The sequence below is a fragment of the Lissotriton vulgaris genome, unplaced genomic scaffold, assembly GCF_964263255.1.
Source record: "Lissotriton vulgaris unplaced genomic scaffold, aLisVul1.2 SCAFFOLD_755, whole genome shotgun sequence".
NCBI lineage: Eukaryota > Metazoa > Chordata > Amphibia > Caudata > Salamandridae > Lissotriton > Lissotriton vulgaris.
The window spans coordinates 554564-572386 of NW_028241507.1; the positions used below are offsets into that span (position 1 = coordinate 554564).

Sequence of the window (17823 nt, forward strand, 5' to 3'; positions counted from 1 at the left end):
TGCACGCTCATCCCCGGCCACCAGTATTTTGATTGTAATTCTATTAGAGATTTCGGGATCTCGTGGTGCCTCAGACCCAATCCCATGTGTGCTTCTTCAATCAAGAAGACTCTCCGGTTCGTGTTTGGAATTACTCTATCCCCCACTCCGGGGATTTGAGCAAACAGAACGGAGTTCGCATCAATTATGTATGTATTGCCGAGTGAATAGTTTCGAGGTAATGCCGCATAATTGCCTTCCATTGAGGCTTTTATTGCAAGAAGCGTTTCGCCATCTATTTGTTTTTTCGTACGCCTTTTTGTAGCTACGGAAGCCGAGTGATCAGCTGCCGCTGTGGCTCTGTCAGCCAATGAATTCCCTGCAACGTGAACGCCATCACGTTGAAGACTCTGAGTGTGTATCACGTTAGTCTTTCGTAGTTCTTTCTGCAAAAGAACTACTTGTTCCCATAGTTTTTTATGCTTTATTGTGGCACCTGTCTCATCTTTGTAACCGTTTTTTATCCAGGTCTGCATGGAATTATTGTAAGACCGGACGCAGTAATGCGAATCGTACACTATTAGTGTGGGGAATTCGCGATCTGCATTTTCAAGAGCCATCTTTAGAGATCTTATTTCAGCTCGCTGAGCTGTACAGTTTCTGAGTGATTCAGTTTTAGTTACCATCGGTCTGAATTTACTTAAGCGACAGCTACCTTTAACAATCACGCATGCAGCATTGTAAATTTGTTTTTCCATAACGTAGTGTTGTGCAAATCTGTCCATGTAGATTACACAGGTGTACTGTTCGAGAGGCAGAATTTCGATTGACAGAGGGCATTCATGTTCGTATTCCAGATCTTCTAGTTTTTTCATTTTTGGATCAAAAGCGTGTTTCACGTCTTCTGTAGAAAGAGAATTTTCCCATTGTATCCATTTTGGGTCTAGAGCTATAGCATTTAGAATGCCTGGTCTTGTTACTGCCTCAAGGGCTGACACTGCTGTTAAAACAGATATCCTCTTCCCTTAGGCTAGGGCTCTTTCTTTTGCTACAGCAGTTTGAACCGCAGTTAGAATTTTTTCAGTAGAACTGAATTTCATTTCAGCTTGTGTGATGGTGTGTGATTTGTAAGCTATTGGTACCGTTTCTCCCTCATTAGAGGTCAGGTATGTGAATCGGCATCTTCCTGGGATGACTCGGATTACAAGGTTGCATTCGTTTGCGCGTGTTTGCAGTTTTGTTTTAGTTAACATGTCTGTTTGGAATGATCTCAAAATTTCTGTGTGTTTTTGAGTCCAATTAATTGGTTTAAAATCAGGTTTTATTAGTTCGTAGAGAGGTTTAACTATCTCTGCATAATTTAGAATGTATGTTCTTCCGAAATTCAGGAAACCTAGAATTGATTGTAAGTTTTTCAGCGTTTTTGGAGCTTGGAGAACTGCACACTTCTCTAAGAAGTTGTCTGCTAGGCCTTTGCCTTCACTTGATAATTCATATCCTAAAAATAGGACAGTTAGATGGGCAATTCGTGATTTTTTAAAGTTAAATTTGTACCTTCCAGATGCGAACCCAAGTATGATGGTGTTCACTCTTTTCAAGTGAGTCTCCAGGTCATCGTCTGTAAGATAGATGTCATCGACATAAGATAATGCCTCATCATCATATATTTGTAGTAACTCTGTTACCATCGCTGAAAATAATCCTGGGCTGTTCTTGAATCCCTGTGGGAGACGACAAAATTGTTTTTGGGTCCCCATGCTGGAGAAAGCGTTCAAATGTCTGCTTTCAGGTGCTATGTTTTGACAGAAGAAACCATTTGAAATATCTAATGTCGCTTTATATTTCTTGCGCACGATGTTATTCATTAGTGCTGCATTGTGTGAGTTTTGTACTGCCAAAGTATAACAGCAGGAGTTTAGGTGCCTTTAGTCCAAAACTAGACGATATGACTCGTCTGGCTTGGACAAAGGAAACAAAGGATTGTTCATTTGTGAGGTGCATGTTTCAATCCCCCCCTGATATTCAAGTTGATCTAAAATTTCTCTGACTTGTTTTTTAGCTTCTTCCTTAACAGGATACTGCCTCTGTGCAGTAGGTTGATTTTTTAACTGGATGTTATGATGAAGAGAATCCTCATCCCATCCTACATGATTTTTATATAATGCATGGGCTTGGGCCACTGCCCATTTTCTAGCAAATGTATATTTTTTATGAATTGGAATGTGATTTGAGAAGGCAGGCATAATCATTTCTTCACCATGTGGGCACTCCCTGACAAACTCTGGTGGCCAGTCTTTCTCTGCTAGAAGGATATCATAACCTTTAGATAGATTCTCCCAAAAGAGACCTCTTATTTTCCTAGTTTTATCTCCCTCTATACGTAATGTTATTTCATATAGTTGATGGGGCACGCTAAATCGGGTGTCTGCTGTTTCCACTTGAATGTATTAATTCGTGTCCACTGTCTCCAGAAGGTTCATCAGGATCTTGTGAGCTATGGTCACTTCTGCTGCGCTGTCTAGCATTGTCTGGGCCCACTCTCTGTTTTTCAGTTGTTTCCTCAGAATTCTCGGCATGTTTTACTTTAATACTGGCTACCTTCTTTCTGGGAAATTGTAATTTTTTACTTTGATGAGCAGGTTCCTTGTCTTTGGACTTGACGTGCTCTTCTTTATGTTCTGACCGTCCTCTTCTTTCTGATTTCCGTGAGGAAGTCTGAAAAGATCGAGAGGGACGTGTATCAGTATCTTGATATCTGTCAGGTTTTCTCTAATTGTCCCTATTTCTAAGGTTGTATCTTTCTCCTGGAGATCTATTTCTTCGTTGGGGAGACCTTCCTCTGGACTGAAAGTGATTTTCCCTGGGAGAGGTTTATTTATTACCCTCCCATTTCTTCTTTTGAGAATTGAGATTATTTTTAATGAAAGTCTTTTCAGGATTTTCAGTTAGTGTATTTAGTCGGTAGGTTGTACCGTCAACTGTTAATTGAACTAAATCTCTATATGCTTTTATTAAGTCTTTTATTTTAACTAAGAGTTCTTCGCTTGACATTTTTTCAAAGTCGGGATGTGGTGTATAGCTGGCTAGAACCGGCCATGTGGCTCCTGGTCTACCTAGTGGACCGAGCCAGGTAATATGATTTTGATGTTTTAGGGCGCCATTAAACCAGAGCAGGTGCTCTTGGTATGTTAGGGGAATTTCAACTTCCTCGAAAGGAGAGCATTCCTCTGGAGATTACTCTATTTTGTAGTAGTAGAATTCGTGTGTTACAGCAAGTGCTGCTGGAAAAGTTATCAAGGAATAGAATACCTCTGTCTGCCGATATTCATGGGCCTCTACCACAAATACGACTGTACCACCTCTTGATGTTACTCCATTTTCTATAAGTTTTATAGTTATAGTTTTTCTTATATTGACCGGGATGTTTATAGCATTCGGGTCATCTTCATTAAACCCTGTAACGTCTGAATCTGGTTGATTCGCATCTACTGCAGCTCCACCGGTTTCGTTGTTGTCGCCGTTAGTTGACATTGTTTAATGAAAGTTTGCAGAGCAAGTTTCAAGGAAACAAAGATTAGGTGCACAATATTTTGGAACACTGTATCCTTCAACGTTGACTAAACCAAAACCAATACATAGGAATCTCTTCCTACTAAATTTCGGCGGATATTAACCTTTCACCCACTCCAGACGTCTATTGGAGTTTTTACGGGAAAAAGGGGTCTGTGTGAAAAGCACGACTGAGTTACTCTAGTATCTTGCGTAAGATTATCGCCTTACCAAACGTTGGGCGCAATGTAGTGTAGTTCCTATATTCCCAATAGGCTCTGCACATTGGAATAACATAAACGGTAGTTTAGACGTAGGACTGAGGTCGACTAGGTCTCTACTGAATATGTTAGACTTAATTAGGTATGCCAGCTAGCTCAGAGGTCACTAGAAACTTTCTCGATTGAACAGGAAGGAGTTAACTTTCCTGATTAGACAAGAAGGGATTAGTTTCTGACAAGTGCATAAACATGACAACTTTGCTCCCTCCAGAATAAGGAGTATATCTCCAGAGTCGTGTGAGAACAATAGATAGCTATTTCACTCAGTCAATCGTGCATACTTAGTTTCACCAGAGTGCAGAGAAATAGAGAGACGAGCGTTTTCAATAAAAGGTGTTATTTATTGAGCAGTCTTCTTTCTCATGCAAGAGAAATGAATTACCACAATTGCAATACTAATCATAAAGTAAAGTGCGTACAGTAAAAGGAGTATTATGAAATAATACTGTAAAATCATTTATATGGTTTCTGAGCCATATGATACTTAAAACGGATAAAATATATACAGTTACATACAATGATAAAACTTGACTAAACGTACTCAACTGGTGCTTCTAAAATACGCCTTCCCCGGTGTACCTAACCTAAGCCTAGTACGTGGGAAGGATTAAGTGAGCTGCAGTTTAAGTTAATTTAATTTTGCCAAAAATCTGAATCAAGAATTCTCTAAGGATCTAATCAGCTCCGTAGCTTGGTTTTAGAATGAAGGAGGTCTTGTATCTCTTTCTCAGGACTCGATCTCCCAGCAACCCGCAAGGGTGACTGGAAACACTGGAGCTGGATTTCTCAGCAGGGGAAAAGACAGCGTCTCTCTCAGTGCGTCAAATAGGAGGATCGGCTTCCTTCGGTACTCGCATCAGCTGGGCTTTGGGTAAGTAGATAGCCGCTCTGCTCCAAACCACCATGTGTTGCTTAAGGCAAATGCTGGTATATTTATACCTGGAAGGTGCCGAGTTTGACGTAAGGTTGGACATAAGACGTCACTAAGAACTGTCACTAAGAACTGGCAGTTCTTTCAGGACTCTCAGGAGTTCTAGGACAAATCAAAACAAAAGCAGGGGGAGTTCCCGGGCTGCTGGAGGTTTGGTTTGTTTAAAGAACGCATTGTACTTTCTAGGAGTCTAGGGAAATAGCCTTGCCGTATTTGGACTGCATTGGCTATGACTAAATATGGATATGATTCTTATGTCTTTATAAGGATATGATTTGTTATAACCACATAAGGGCATAAATCGGGAATATTTACTTAGGGTCCTAGATACGTTCACAACAGGAGAGATGAGGGGCACGTTTGTCTGGTGGTAGCAAGAGAATTCGAGGAGATGGTCATGGGGTGTTGGGGAGCGAAAAGTGATTGGTGAACCAGGCGCCACCAGCCGGCCCTGTCCCTTGATGTGTCTATGTTCATCATAGTCAAGTGCAAGACATGTCTTTGGAGAATCTCCCAACATGTTTGTACAAGGTCAGTGCAAACATTTTGCATGGCGTTTGGTACAGGGTTAACCAAGCACAGCCACAATGAACTGGTTCACATAATAAGCATTATCTTCTTGTTGCCACTCATGTAAACAGCTGACAAATGGGACCATGTGCATGGAACGTGCCACCGTTGAGCATGACTTTACCCTGACTACAAAGGCATTAAATACCAACTTCCCTGCTTTCACAGTTGTTTAGGCTGCCCTCTTGTGTGACATGCATTACATGCTTTTTTCCTACACAAGATACATCTACATATGTTGTCACTAACAAAATAACAATGGTGTGGATGCCTTCCTATCCCGAGGAGCACTTTCACATTCTCTTATCTCTCTAACTTACACTCCTTTGCTGCACCCTAGATTTTATATATATTTCATAAACACGTAATTGCACATGGATAATGTTAAATCTATGCTCTGAAACCTGTAAAAGTGGAGATATAAAGAAATAGCGACGTGATAACTGCTGTTGACAATTAAGCTTTACTTTAGCATTGTGTGAGCCTACTGAGATTGCTGCAGGTACTAGCTGAGTGCATCAACAGAACACAAGGAACAGACTGTGCCAAAAAAAAACAGACTGAGATGTGGGGCCTTATGACGAGTTCCATTTCCAGTAAAGCAAACCTGTGCAGCAAGCGCTGGTAATAAATGGTGCACCTTTCCAAAATGTTCCCTGCTTATATTTATACTGGATTGATGTATTTATTACTGTAATTTTATAATATTATAGAATATGACATCTAACAGCAACTTTAGATCGCATTCCTCATACAGTTTATAGGAAGGTACTCTGTTGGCACAAGAATTCTTTTTATTTTTGAAGTCACTTTTCAAATGTTTTTAATGTTTATTTCTAAAAATTCTGCTCTACCTGGGAGAGGTATACCACACATCAAGTAGAACATACTCAATTATCTCTTCATGTATATATGACTCATATTTAAACTTTACCAATGATGTCTATAAATATGAAAGTAAGAAAGGTTTCCACAGAATAAAGCAACACACATCATCAGAGTGGATCGCCATATTGGGCAGATGGCGGTCATATTGCGTGGACCGTGGCAGATGGAGATCATTGGGCTGCATTATTTGGCTCATGCCGTTCATTATGATGGGCAGTATGAAACGATGATAGTGACAGGATGCAAAAAGAAGTGTAAGGAAGAGAGGAAATGAAGTACTGTACAGCAAGAGAAATGTTTCTGGCAATAGTATGCAATGAAAGGAGGGTCCAAATTTTTGTCACATCAGGGAAATTCACAGTGAACTTTTTCACATTTCGTAAATGTGTGCAAGTGGTAAACTTATTGTTTCTTCAACAATTTTTTTAGAGTTGTCGAGATGTATTTCCATGTCCTCCATTATTTCCATTTCGTTCTTTAATTCTTTCTACAGCAACATCTTCTTCCTCTAGAAAAAATATCTCTTTCTTCTTTCCCACTCTCAGGTTTTTGTTGTTGTAATGGATCTCTCCTACCTCTCCTTTTCAGAACATTATCTCTTCCTATTCGTATTAACACCCCCTCTACTACATCCACATCTTGTTGGTAAACTGCTGCTTCTGCAATGGCCTTCCTAAGATGGCTGATGCTTCTAACACCATCAATATTGAAAAGAAAGTGTGATGCAACTCAGTCTACTCCCACCTAAACACAGGGGGGCAGATTTATGAAGGGCTTGCGCCACGTTTACGCCGCAGTTGCGTGACGCAACGGCGCGGAAACGTGGCGCATCCCTGCGCCCTATTTACAACGTGACGCATCTAGGAGATGCGTCACGTTGTACAGCACTGCGCCATGAGGAGGCGTTCCTGCGCAGGGGGGGCGTTCCTGCGCAGGAACGCCTCCTGAAAGTGGCTGAGTGAAATCTATGAGATTTCACTCAGTCACTTTCAGGGCAATGCTGCGTCAAAACCCTGCGCCTGCTTGAAGCAGGCGTAAGGCTTGAGGCAGCATTAAAAGAATAGGCCCCCCCAGAGCATTGCTGGAGCTGCGTCGCGCTTGCGACGCAACTCCAGCAATGCGCCACATTTCCGGCACAGATGCGTCACGCATCTGTGCCGTTTTTGCCCCATGGTGCGCCGCATCATAAATGCGGCGCACCATGGGTGGCGTAGCTGTGGCGCACGGTGGCGCATGTTAACTGGCGCATCCCTCGGGATGCGCCAGTTAACATAAATCTGCCCCAGGGAGTTTTTTTTCCTTTCTCTTCTGCATTTGAAGATCTCACCCTGAGTGTTACCACAAACCCTTATTTCAAAGTTACAGGCAACCAAACCACATAGGTATCAATCACCCCATCACTCCTTAATTATGAATTCCAGTGAAAGTATTTCCTTGTCAATTCTAGAGAACCCCAACATCTGTCAGTTGTCTCATTACAAACCGTTCACACCTCTGCCCAATTTGTTGTTTTCAGCTGTGAGTCTGTTTTTAACAACATATGCTAATATTAAGAAAAAATTTAATGTGAGGGAGCATTTAATACTGTACTTCCTATGTTTTCTTATAGTTTAAGGTGAAAATGTTATGTATCTAACCATATTCGAACAATTTGGTGCATGGCTACTGTGAGGCTTAAGAGCAAGTGCAAGTGCCTACGCCCTTTTAACTATCATAAGATAATGCAATATAGGCACTTGAACATAATAGAGCAATAATTAAAAGATAACACTACTTTATTGCAAAGGAAATGGTCTAGAAAAACATAACATTACCTGGGGTGTGTTAAATAATGTTACCTATGCTTGCTTTTCAGGCATTTCAAAAAAACTTCTTACAATTACAACGCTGAAAAATAATCTGATATTGTCAACACACATAATTTGTTGGAAGGAAAATAGAAGCAATGGGAAAATTAAATATGTCTGGTGTTCAGAAATATGAAAGTGAATTGTATGCTGAACAGAGCTCATCTTTACGTTTTTTTTGTCTGCGTATTTTGAGTCTCTTTTTGTATTTTTCCAATTTTCACCCACAGGTCTATTTCAAAAAGCCATCATACAAAGTGGGACAGCCTTGTCCAGCTGGGCTGTGAATTACCAGCCTGGCAAATACACACGGATATTAGCAGATAAAGTCGGCTGCGACATGCAAGATACCATTGATGTGGTTGAATGTCTTCGAGATAAGAACTACAAAGAGCTCATCCAGCAGACCATCACCCCAGCCACATATCACATTGCATTTGGGCCAGTGATCGATGGTGACGTTATTCCGGATGACCCTCAGATTTTAATGGAACAGGGGGAATTTCTTAATTATGATATAATGCTTGGTGTGAATCAGGGAGAAGGCTTAAAGTTTGTGGATGGCATTGTGGACAATGAAGATGGCGTCTCGCCAAATGACTTTGACTTTTCTGTCTCCAACTTTGTCGACAACCTGTATGGCTACACAGAGGGCAAGGATACTTTTCGGGAGACTATAAAGTTTATGTACACTGATTGGGCAGACAAGGAGAACCCTGAAACACGAAGGAAGACTTTAGTAGCCCTGTTCACTGACCATCAGTGGGTTGCACCTGCTGTTGCAACTGCTGAGCTGCATGCCCAATATGGCTCGCCAACATATTTTTATGCTTTTTATCACCATTGTCAAAGTGAGATGAAACCAACCTGGGCTGACTCGGCACATGGTGACGAGGTGCCTTATGTTTTTGGCATCCCAATGATAGGACCCACCGAGCTGTTTAATTGCAACTTCTCCAGGAATGATGTCATGCTTAGTGCAGTGGTGATGACCTACTGGACAAACTTCGCCAAAACTGGGTAGGTTGTCTTTCTTTTTTTGCTATCATACCGACAGCTGAACTAATAATTTCATTATTATGATTGCAGTTTTCATCACTCGGATTTTCTGAACTGTACATAAACTGGCTCACATGGAGCATTCACAGAGATCACAAAGATTTATTAGGACATTATTTTAGTACACAGTAATGCAAAATTATTTAATTTGCAGAGCAAAACTTTAGTTTGCGCTGGAAAGTTGTTCTAAAAGTAATGCCAGTAGCGCTTTGCGCTGCTTGCTTCACTTTGTGTCAAGGAAGCGTCACATGGGTGTACAGTATTGTTGCCACGCTGCAACCTTTGATTTTTTTGGGACAAAGCCCTTGCTATTAACATTGATAGACAGGGCTTTGTACCAAAATATGACATTTCTTTGAGGCAGGTGCCAACAAGGAGAATTGTTTTCAATTTTGCATCTGTACAGCACATACATTTCCAGTAGAAAACCTATTCTAGGCATCACGCACACACCTTAGCACTATTGTGAAAAGGTCTATGTACATGTCACTAAGCAGAATGTTTTGGTGCCAGTAGATATGGCGCTGCAATGCTCTCCCCGCCCCCCCCGCCCCCCGCCCGCCTCCGGGACAACGTAAAACAGTAACCGTTTTTGCACTGAGTTACTCTACTACCTCTGCACCTCAAGAATCATCAACCATGAATGTTCTGCATCAGTGTAATTGATCCTAATAGTATCTCAGGACCCTGCCCATGTTCAATGCTTCAATACTGTGTCTTCAGGTTTGTGTTTTCCAAATTCCTTTTCATACGAACATACCTTAACTATGCAATTACCATTGCACCACTGTCGGTCTCTTCTCAAGCTCTCGCCATCAAGCCCCATCACAATATCAGATATCTCTAGACAGGGATATAATGTATACAATAATCTAAAACATCGATAAATATAGCAGAGAATAGAAATAAAACTGTGATGGTAAGGCAACACCTAGAATGTTGCTTGAAAACGCATCAAAAAACACAAGCACATTTTATCATTCAATTGTCATTTGTTTCAATTACATTCCCTTATTATCCAAATGATTCAAGCTGGTTGAATTTCAAGAAGCTAGTTCATCATAACACAGGGCCACAATGTGCTTTGCCAAAGAACTGCATGGCTTTGTTTATTGCAGCCAAACAGGACAGCTGTGGCTATTGAAATTTCAGGAATCATTTAGTTACGTACATGTGTGTGGGAGAAAACGTGTACCATTCTTCATATGTAATTACTCTACAGATCCATTTGAATTTAATCAGCAATACAAAGTAGTGAAAACACAGAAAAATGAAAAAATAGAGATGATATTTGGATTTATTTGAAAAGCAGATATGCACAAGGTTTAAAATACCCGCTTGTCCAAGGCTGTTACCACATTCTCTCTCTTTTCTTCTTTTCTTTTCCTTTCATTTTTCTTTATTTATTGCAATACATCCTGTGAACAGAAGCCTTTTACTGATTGTGATTTTGAAATATCTCTTAAAATTGTGTGGTGCTGCAATTTTACCCTGAGAGCTATGAATTGGTTCATGCATGTGTCAGTGAAGCACCTAGATATAAACAAAAATGTGGAGATTATTTCATTTTTTGGAAATAAATATGTTCAATATTTGTTGTATTTCTGAATAGGAAAAGCTTAAATCCTAGAAGGTAAAAAAGACAATGTTGGCCTGACCAAATATGAGTGTGTTTTCCTAGGAAATGCAGTCTGGCCAATAAACTATGGCTAAGGCCCAGCCAGAGGTTTCCTTTTCAACTCAATTCAAATTCCTTATTCGGCACAAGTACTGATATCATAAAAGATCATAAAATAAATCGCCAATAAATAAACATTTAAAAAGAATAAAAATCAAAAACAGTCAAATCATCCCTGTTAATTTGCACTTCAATACAATGTTTTCCCGAGGTGTATAGTGCCTAAAAATAAACTGCAGTACTAAAACATACAAAAGGATACCCAGGACAAATATATGGCATGCAGCGGTGTTGAGTCAACATCCTTGATATTTTTTACAATAAAAATGGGTTTTAAGACCAGCATATGAAAACACAAAATAATATAAAGTGCTGCATGCTTGTGCCAATACACCATCTCTGGGACAGGGTGTATTACCTGCAGGACATTTATTTATATCAGGAAAGGCAACCAAGTGAGAACAGTGCTCAGCTGCAGTCTGGTGCTGGCTATTGGTTACCCAGATCAGGTATGATGGCAGCCATCTGGCAAGGTATTCAATAAATATGTCATAACTGTTTGCTTTTTGGATTCTTCACACAGTCTTTGCTCCAGTCGATAATTAATAAAATAGGCCTTAACTACACTTTTCTCAATAAAAAAGGATACTTTCGGGGTCACTCAAAACAGGTAGATCACATAATATACTAAAAGAATCATTTACATAAGACAACCAGGGAATCTTAAGAGCTTGGTCTAACACAGCCATCTAGAATGATAGACTTTTTAAACTGGTTTTGTTTTTTACCAAAATAGACTGCCATAATAATAAGGGTTTTAAAGTTAAAATATCCTCCATATAGTGCAGGCCGGTTTCCTTAGGAGCTATAAAAGATGGCAAAAAACTAGGTACACACAACAAACGTTTGAGGAATCAAGTCACCTCTGTCTGAAGGGATTTACTGGGTGTATAACCCCATACCCCTCCACATAGGTAGCAGTTGATACACCCCTAGCTTTGTATATTTCGATCATCTCCTTGGATGAAAGACTTCTGATTTTATCGGCGAACCTAAATACTTTCTCACATATTCGACTCAATTCAACTGAGTATTTGAAACGTGTTGCAACCAAACTCCAGTGTTAGGAAATTGAGGGGCATATTATCAAGGGGGTTTAATCTCCGCTTTTTTGGCTTTAAAATCCAAGAAAGCGGAGATAAAATTATCTCCCTATTACCTAGCTGTCGCTAACACCAGTTAGCGACAGCTAGTAGGAGATAGCGACCATCTTGGGCCCCGCTTTGTATGTCAGTGATATTTATCACTAATGACATGCAAAGTGGGCGTGCCAAGATGTTAGCGACTGGAAACAGTCGCTAACATCGCTATCTTCTATTACCAACTTTTGGAGATATTCGCGCTAAGCGTGAATTTCTCCAAAAGCTAACACCTGCCCCTGAGCAGTTCTTAGCCATGTTATCCAATGGAAGGTGGATAACATGGCTAAGAGCATTAGCTCGGTAATGCATGAATATCGCGGACTTTTCAGCAATATTCATGCATTGCGGCCGATTTTTATCGCATTTGCGATAAATCTTGGTAATACCAAGGTTTATCTGCGATAAAAATCGCCGCAGGTCGGCGATACATTTTTGTCTCTAACCAAGCAATAGCGATATCGCTATTGCTTGGTAATATGCCCCAAAATCCCTAGGTAACAAAAGGATTTAACACTAGCAATTGAGGAACCCTCAAAATAAAAGGTCCTGCACTTGTTCACCTTTTTCCCACAGACCATTGTGATAGTTTTTTCCTTGTTATTTCTATTCTCCTAGATGCCATGAAATACCCTGAAATACCCAAAAGAGTCTATTAATCTTTGTAGTCTGACCGGCATCCTGGATAACAGGACGGCATCGTCACCATACAATAGTATTGGCACCGAACTGCCATCGACAATAGGTGCATAGGCCTGAAAAGTATGTAGGGTGTCATCCACCCCGTTAAAGAGGACTGAAAACAAGAATGGTGCCAGTATGTACCCTTGTCTGATACCCCCTTGGTTTTAAAACCAGGGGACCATTCCCCATTGGGGCCATATCACACTATAGCCAGTAGGTTTACATATAATCTTGCAAGGAAGCTAATATTTTTCCCGGGGGCACCCAGGGAGATCAAAGTAGATCAAAATATTGAGTGGTCCACCAGATCAAAGGAGCTGCTTAGGAAAACAAAACATAAATAGAGAGACCCAGTTTTCGCTTTAGTGTACTTTCCTAAACGTAGTTCAAGATTTGCTCTACAGTCCCACACCCTCTTCTAAACCTGTATTGCGTCTCAAATTTGATGGAATTACTTTCAGCCCAGTTCTCCAGTCTTTGTAGGAGGACCTTTCCCATCAGTTTAGCTGAAGAATCTAGGAGGGAAATACGCCAATAACATTTTGGGTCAGATTTGTTTCCCTTTTCAAATTGGGGATTATAGTTGAAACAGGAAACAGGAAATTGAACACTCAACAGCTGCATTGAGCACCCTAGTCAAAATGAGACCCCATAATTCCCCCTCAGATTTACAAGCATCTACTGGGACCCCATCCGACCCTGGCACTTCCCCTCCAGCACTTGTACTTATGGCAAGAAGGACTGGGCGGAGTTCACAGAGTCCTACTCTGTGGAATGCTGCGAAGTTCTGGAAAAACTCTGTCGCCTCTGAGGAATTCATCCAGAAGAAGAGTCTGATAAGTCTCTCTGCTCATATGGATTTTTAGCACCAGGAGTTTGACGTGCGCTGTAAAATTACCACAAACTGGACTATGTGTCACGCCAGAGGGTGCTACTGCATTCTGCCACCTGAGTAGGCATTCTACTTGAGTGGCATGTTCCTCAACGCAAGCAGCAGATTTCTCAACATGATCAGTCGCAATTTTTTAACGTTGGTGAGCCACTCGAGAGAAAATACTCAGCGTCGCGTCCATGAGGAGTCGAGGCGTCGAGTTAAAGACAGGGAAGTTAGGCAGCATCAGCTATGAGGTGCAGGTTCCAGTGAGGCGATGCGATATCGCAGAGTTTGAACAGTCATCCTACTTGGTTATCAGTTTCGCAATAACTGGATGCAGGTGCTGGTGGTGACTGCGTTGGTGCGAACACTGGCATAGACAAAGCTGATAACTGCAGGCGTCAAAGGGAATCAGAACTGTGGTGCAGGCGGGGTGGTGCATCGTGCCTCGAGGCAGGTCTCGGCATCACTGGTGGCGTTGCTGACAGTGTCAGAGTTGTTTTTCTTGCTATGACGCACCAGTCACACAATTCTTGGGGCCCAGGGACTGGAATTGGCACCCTTTTGAATGCAGGAGACCACACCGGAGTCTAGGTGCTGGTCAGTGGGTTGTAGGTGAAGTCTTTGTGTCCCAGAGACTTCCCAAAAGGAGGCCAGCACACACTGACCCTTGGAGATTCTTCTTTAAGCAGGTTCACATTAAAGTTCCAGTCTTTGTCCTTGGCAGAAGCATCAACTGCAGGCCAACCCACCAAAGCACTCACAGCAAAAGGGGCAGTACTCCTCCTGAATGTATGTCATTACAACGCATGCTTTTACAATGCATGCCTTTATGAGGCAACTTTTACAACGCAAGTCGTTACAACGACTTGCGTTGGGGGGCGCTGGATAGTGAATAGTTTAATTTACTATTCCAACTCCAGTCCCGGTGGATAGTAGGGAAGGTGTTGGATAGTAATTAAACTATTCCCTATCCTTGAGCGCCCTCCAGCGCAATTCGTTGTAATGACTTGTGTTGTAAAAGTTGCATCGTAATGGTAGTGCTTTGTAAAAGTTGCATTGTAAAGGATGTTTCCCACTCCTCCTTACAGCTTTTCTCCTTGGCCCAAGTTCCTCTTGATTCTAGAAGTGATCTAATTCTCTGGGGCTTAAGGTCCAAAACTTATAACACATTTTCTCTTTGTTCCCTTTGAGGCAAGGGTCTCTGAGCCCAGTACAAACCAGTCCTGGCCTCTCTGGTGCAGCATGACCACAGGAGGTGGAGACAGCATTGTGCTAAGGAGACACAGTTTATTCGGGTGCAGGTGAACCTTCTCCCACCACTCTATATGCAGTCAAGGTCTATTCATCCCAGCTATGAGTCACTCAGGAAAGGCAGGACACGCCTCAGCCGCCCTTGTTGCTGTCTACAGTGAATGCACATATCCAGCTCCTGTCACTTCAAAACCAGACAATCAATACAAAAATAGTAGAAGCACATAGAATGGTTAAACAAGAAAATATCTCCTTTCTAAAAGTCGTATTTTCAAACACACAATTTAAAAAACATCTCCATAAAAAGATGTGTTATTAAATTCTGAGTTCAGAGAGCCTAAACCCAACTTCTCTAGCCCTTTCCAATGGAAGATATACGTGTAAGATGTTACAAAGCAACCCTTATGTTAGCCTATGGGACAGTTAGCCTTTCAATAGGGAAAAACAAAATCGACAGTCTAGTCTAGTCTAGTCTTACATGTCAAGACATGTAAAACACACCAGCTCATGACATACCTTTTACATACACTGCACCCTGCACATGGGGGTACTTTGGGCCTACCTGAGGGGTGCCCTACATGTAAGAAAAGGGAGAAAAGGGAAGAATGGGGTCTGGCAAGTGGGTGCACTTGCCAGGTCGACATGGAAGTTTAAAACTGTGCGTGCAGACACAGCAGTGGCAGGTCTGAGATAGATTTACAGGGCTACTCATGTGGGTGGCACAATCAGTGCAGCAGGCCCACTAGTAGCATTTGATATACAGCCCTGGCACCCTCTGTGCACTTTACTAGGGACTTACCAGTAAATCAAATATGCCAATCATGGGTAAGCAATCACAATAACAATTTAGACAGAGAGCATATGCACTTTAGCACTGATCAGCAGTGGTAAAGTGTCCGGAGTCCTACTGCCAACAAGAACAGATCAGGAAAAATAGGAGGAAGAAGCACACGTTTTGAGAATAACCCTGCAATAAGGGCCTTTTCCAACAGGTGAGTTTAAGCAGAGTGTCATCTCTTTAAAAAGGGGAATTTACTGTGCGCTAAAATAAAAGTGAATCCTTTGTCTCAGAGTCCTGGGCCATATTAATCCAGGCCTCTTTTTGCAGTGCTATAGTCCTGGCTGCAAGTACCTGATTATTATTCTTGCATAGGTATCTAATAGCTGAGCTATCACTAAGTGAAACATTCACATCCTCCCTCAGAGGTTTGAGGCCTGGGTGCATGAATATTCAAACCACCCCCGTTTTCCTGTCTTACCATATTTAATAGTACTTGTAAGCAGTGATTTTAGCATTCTGATGATCTTCCCATAGACATTCAATATCCCAACATGATCTACCTCCTGTTCTAGATAATAGCTGCATTAGTCAGGGTTGAAAATTAACAATTCTCATAGACGTTTACTTGGATCAATACCTGCCCATTTAATCTGGAGACCATTAGACGTAATTGCAATGACATTGGTAACAATTGTATTACTTACGGTACCATGGGCCATAATTGAGAGTGAAATTACTAAGGCGTTATGGTCGCTCACTGTCTGGGAGATATTAACAGAGTGAACCACAACCTTCTCAATAGCAGATATCAAAGCATGATCAATGGTGGCATGTGCATCTCTGCCAATAAATGTAGGGTGCATAAGATCATACTTAAATATCAAGGAGTTCAAAGCGTTCGCATAGTCATTATGGTAAAAGTGCAGAGTTCCAGCCCCATGGAATTATTTAGGCCAAACCTGTCTTGCCGGTAGAGGACATTTCTGGATATTAAAATCACTCAACTAAAGAATTGTGTACTTAGAGTGAATTGTCTGCAAAAACTCTTCCAGACCTGCATCTAAGGCATACACAATGGAGCTATGAGATGAATCAAAGATGTTATTGTAGAAATTTAAAAGTACCAAATCAATCCCACTTTTAAATGATAACCAAAGAAGTTGTACATAGGGCACTCACAACACTTCTGGTGGTGGCAGATAGCAAATTGAGGAGCAGGATCTGCAGCCTCCCTTTGTCCTGTCCTGCGCTACATGGTATAGCTCCCATATAGAACAATGTAAAACCTGCATCCTGGATAGATTCCATGCACCAGGTCTCCTGAATACAGATTACATAATAATCTAAAATAATATAACACCAATCTGGGGAGTTGAGTTTGCTTCGAAACCACAAATTGACATCTTCCCCTAATATCATAACTATTACGTGGTACTGGTGGGAAAGGGTAATCGGAAACTTCAAGATGAATAGGCTTGATTGATACATTAGATTGACTAGAGTCGGGGGCCCAGGGTTATATGGACATTCAATACAGTCCAACATTAGGACAGGTGAGTTAACAATCTCCTAATTAGAGTTAGATGGGGCCAATTCGGCCACCCAGTCATCTGAACAGCGATTACTAACTTGGGACCTGGATACACACAGTTAGAAAGAGGTGCAAACCTGTTGTTAACTGACTGTTTCAGCTGATGACCAAATTTGGGAAGGTATGCAAATGATGGCTGGGAGGATGGCTTATAAAAGTAGCCCAAAGGAAAAGAAGATATTCCACTGGGGATTAATGACCTCTATTTATGATACCTTAACAGCCTTCTCACTGCTGTTAGGTGAAAAAGTTCACTACCAGGCAATCTTCGCAGATTATCTTTGGTGAGGAGGTAACCCATCGGACCCTACGAAGTGTTAGGATCTCATTTCTCTCTTCTGAAGTGAAGTCCTTATGTATACTGAGCCAATGTGTGTCTTTTTATTGAGCCTATTCCCCAGACTTTGGGTTGGTGGGTTTTAATAGTGGAGTTCCCACCAGAAAAAGCACATACGCCCTGGGAGGAAGACTTTGTGCCAGGGCGCGGACATACACAACAGCTTCAACACCCGACCAACGAACGCCACGTCCGACATGACCAAACCACCGCCCCCCACCACCACCCTCCACGCCTGGACTCCGATCAGCACCGAAGACACCGTCCGCATGATGAACTCCATCCACTCCGGATCTCCGACCGACCCCTGCCCTCACCACG

At 41.6% G+C, this 17823-nt stretch overlaps 1 protein-coding gene across 1 annotated transcript in view; it reads left to right on the plus strand.

The window, feature by feature from the left end:
* LOC147671277 (neuroligin-4, X-linked) overlaps nucleotides 1–17823 on the plus strand; it is a 504082-nt gene that overhangs the window by 452029 nt on the left and 34230 nt on the right. The window contains exon 4 of the mRNA XM_086948104.1: nucleotides 8276–9065. Coding sequence (XP_086804230.1) covers nucleotides 8276–9065 — 790 coding nt within the window. The remainder of the gene's footprint in view (nucleotides 1–8275; nucleotides 9066–17823) is intronic.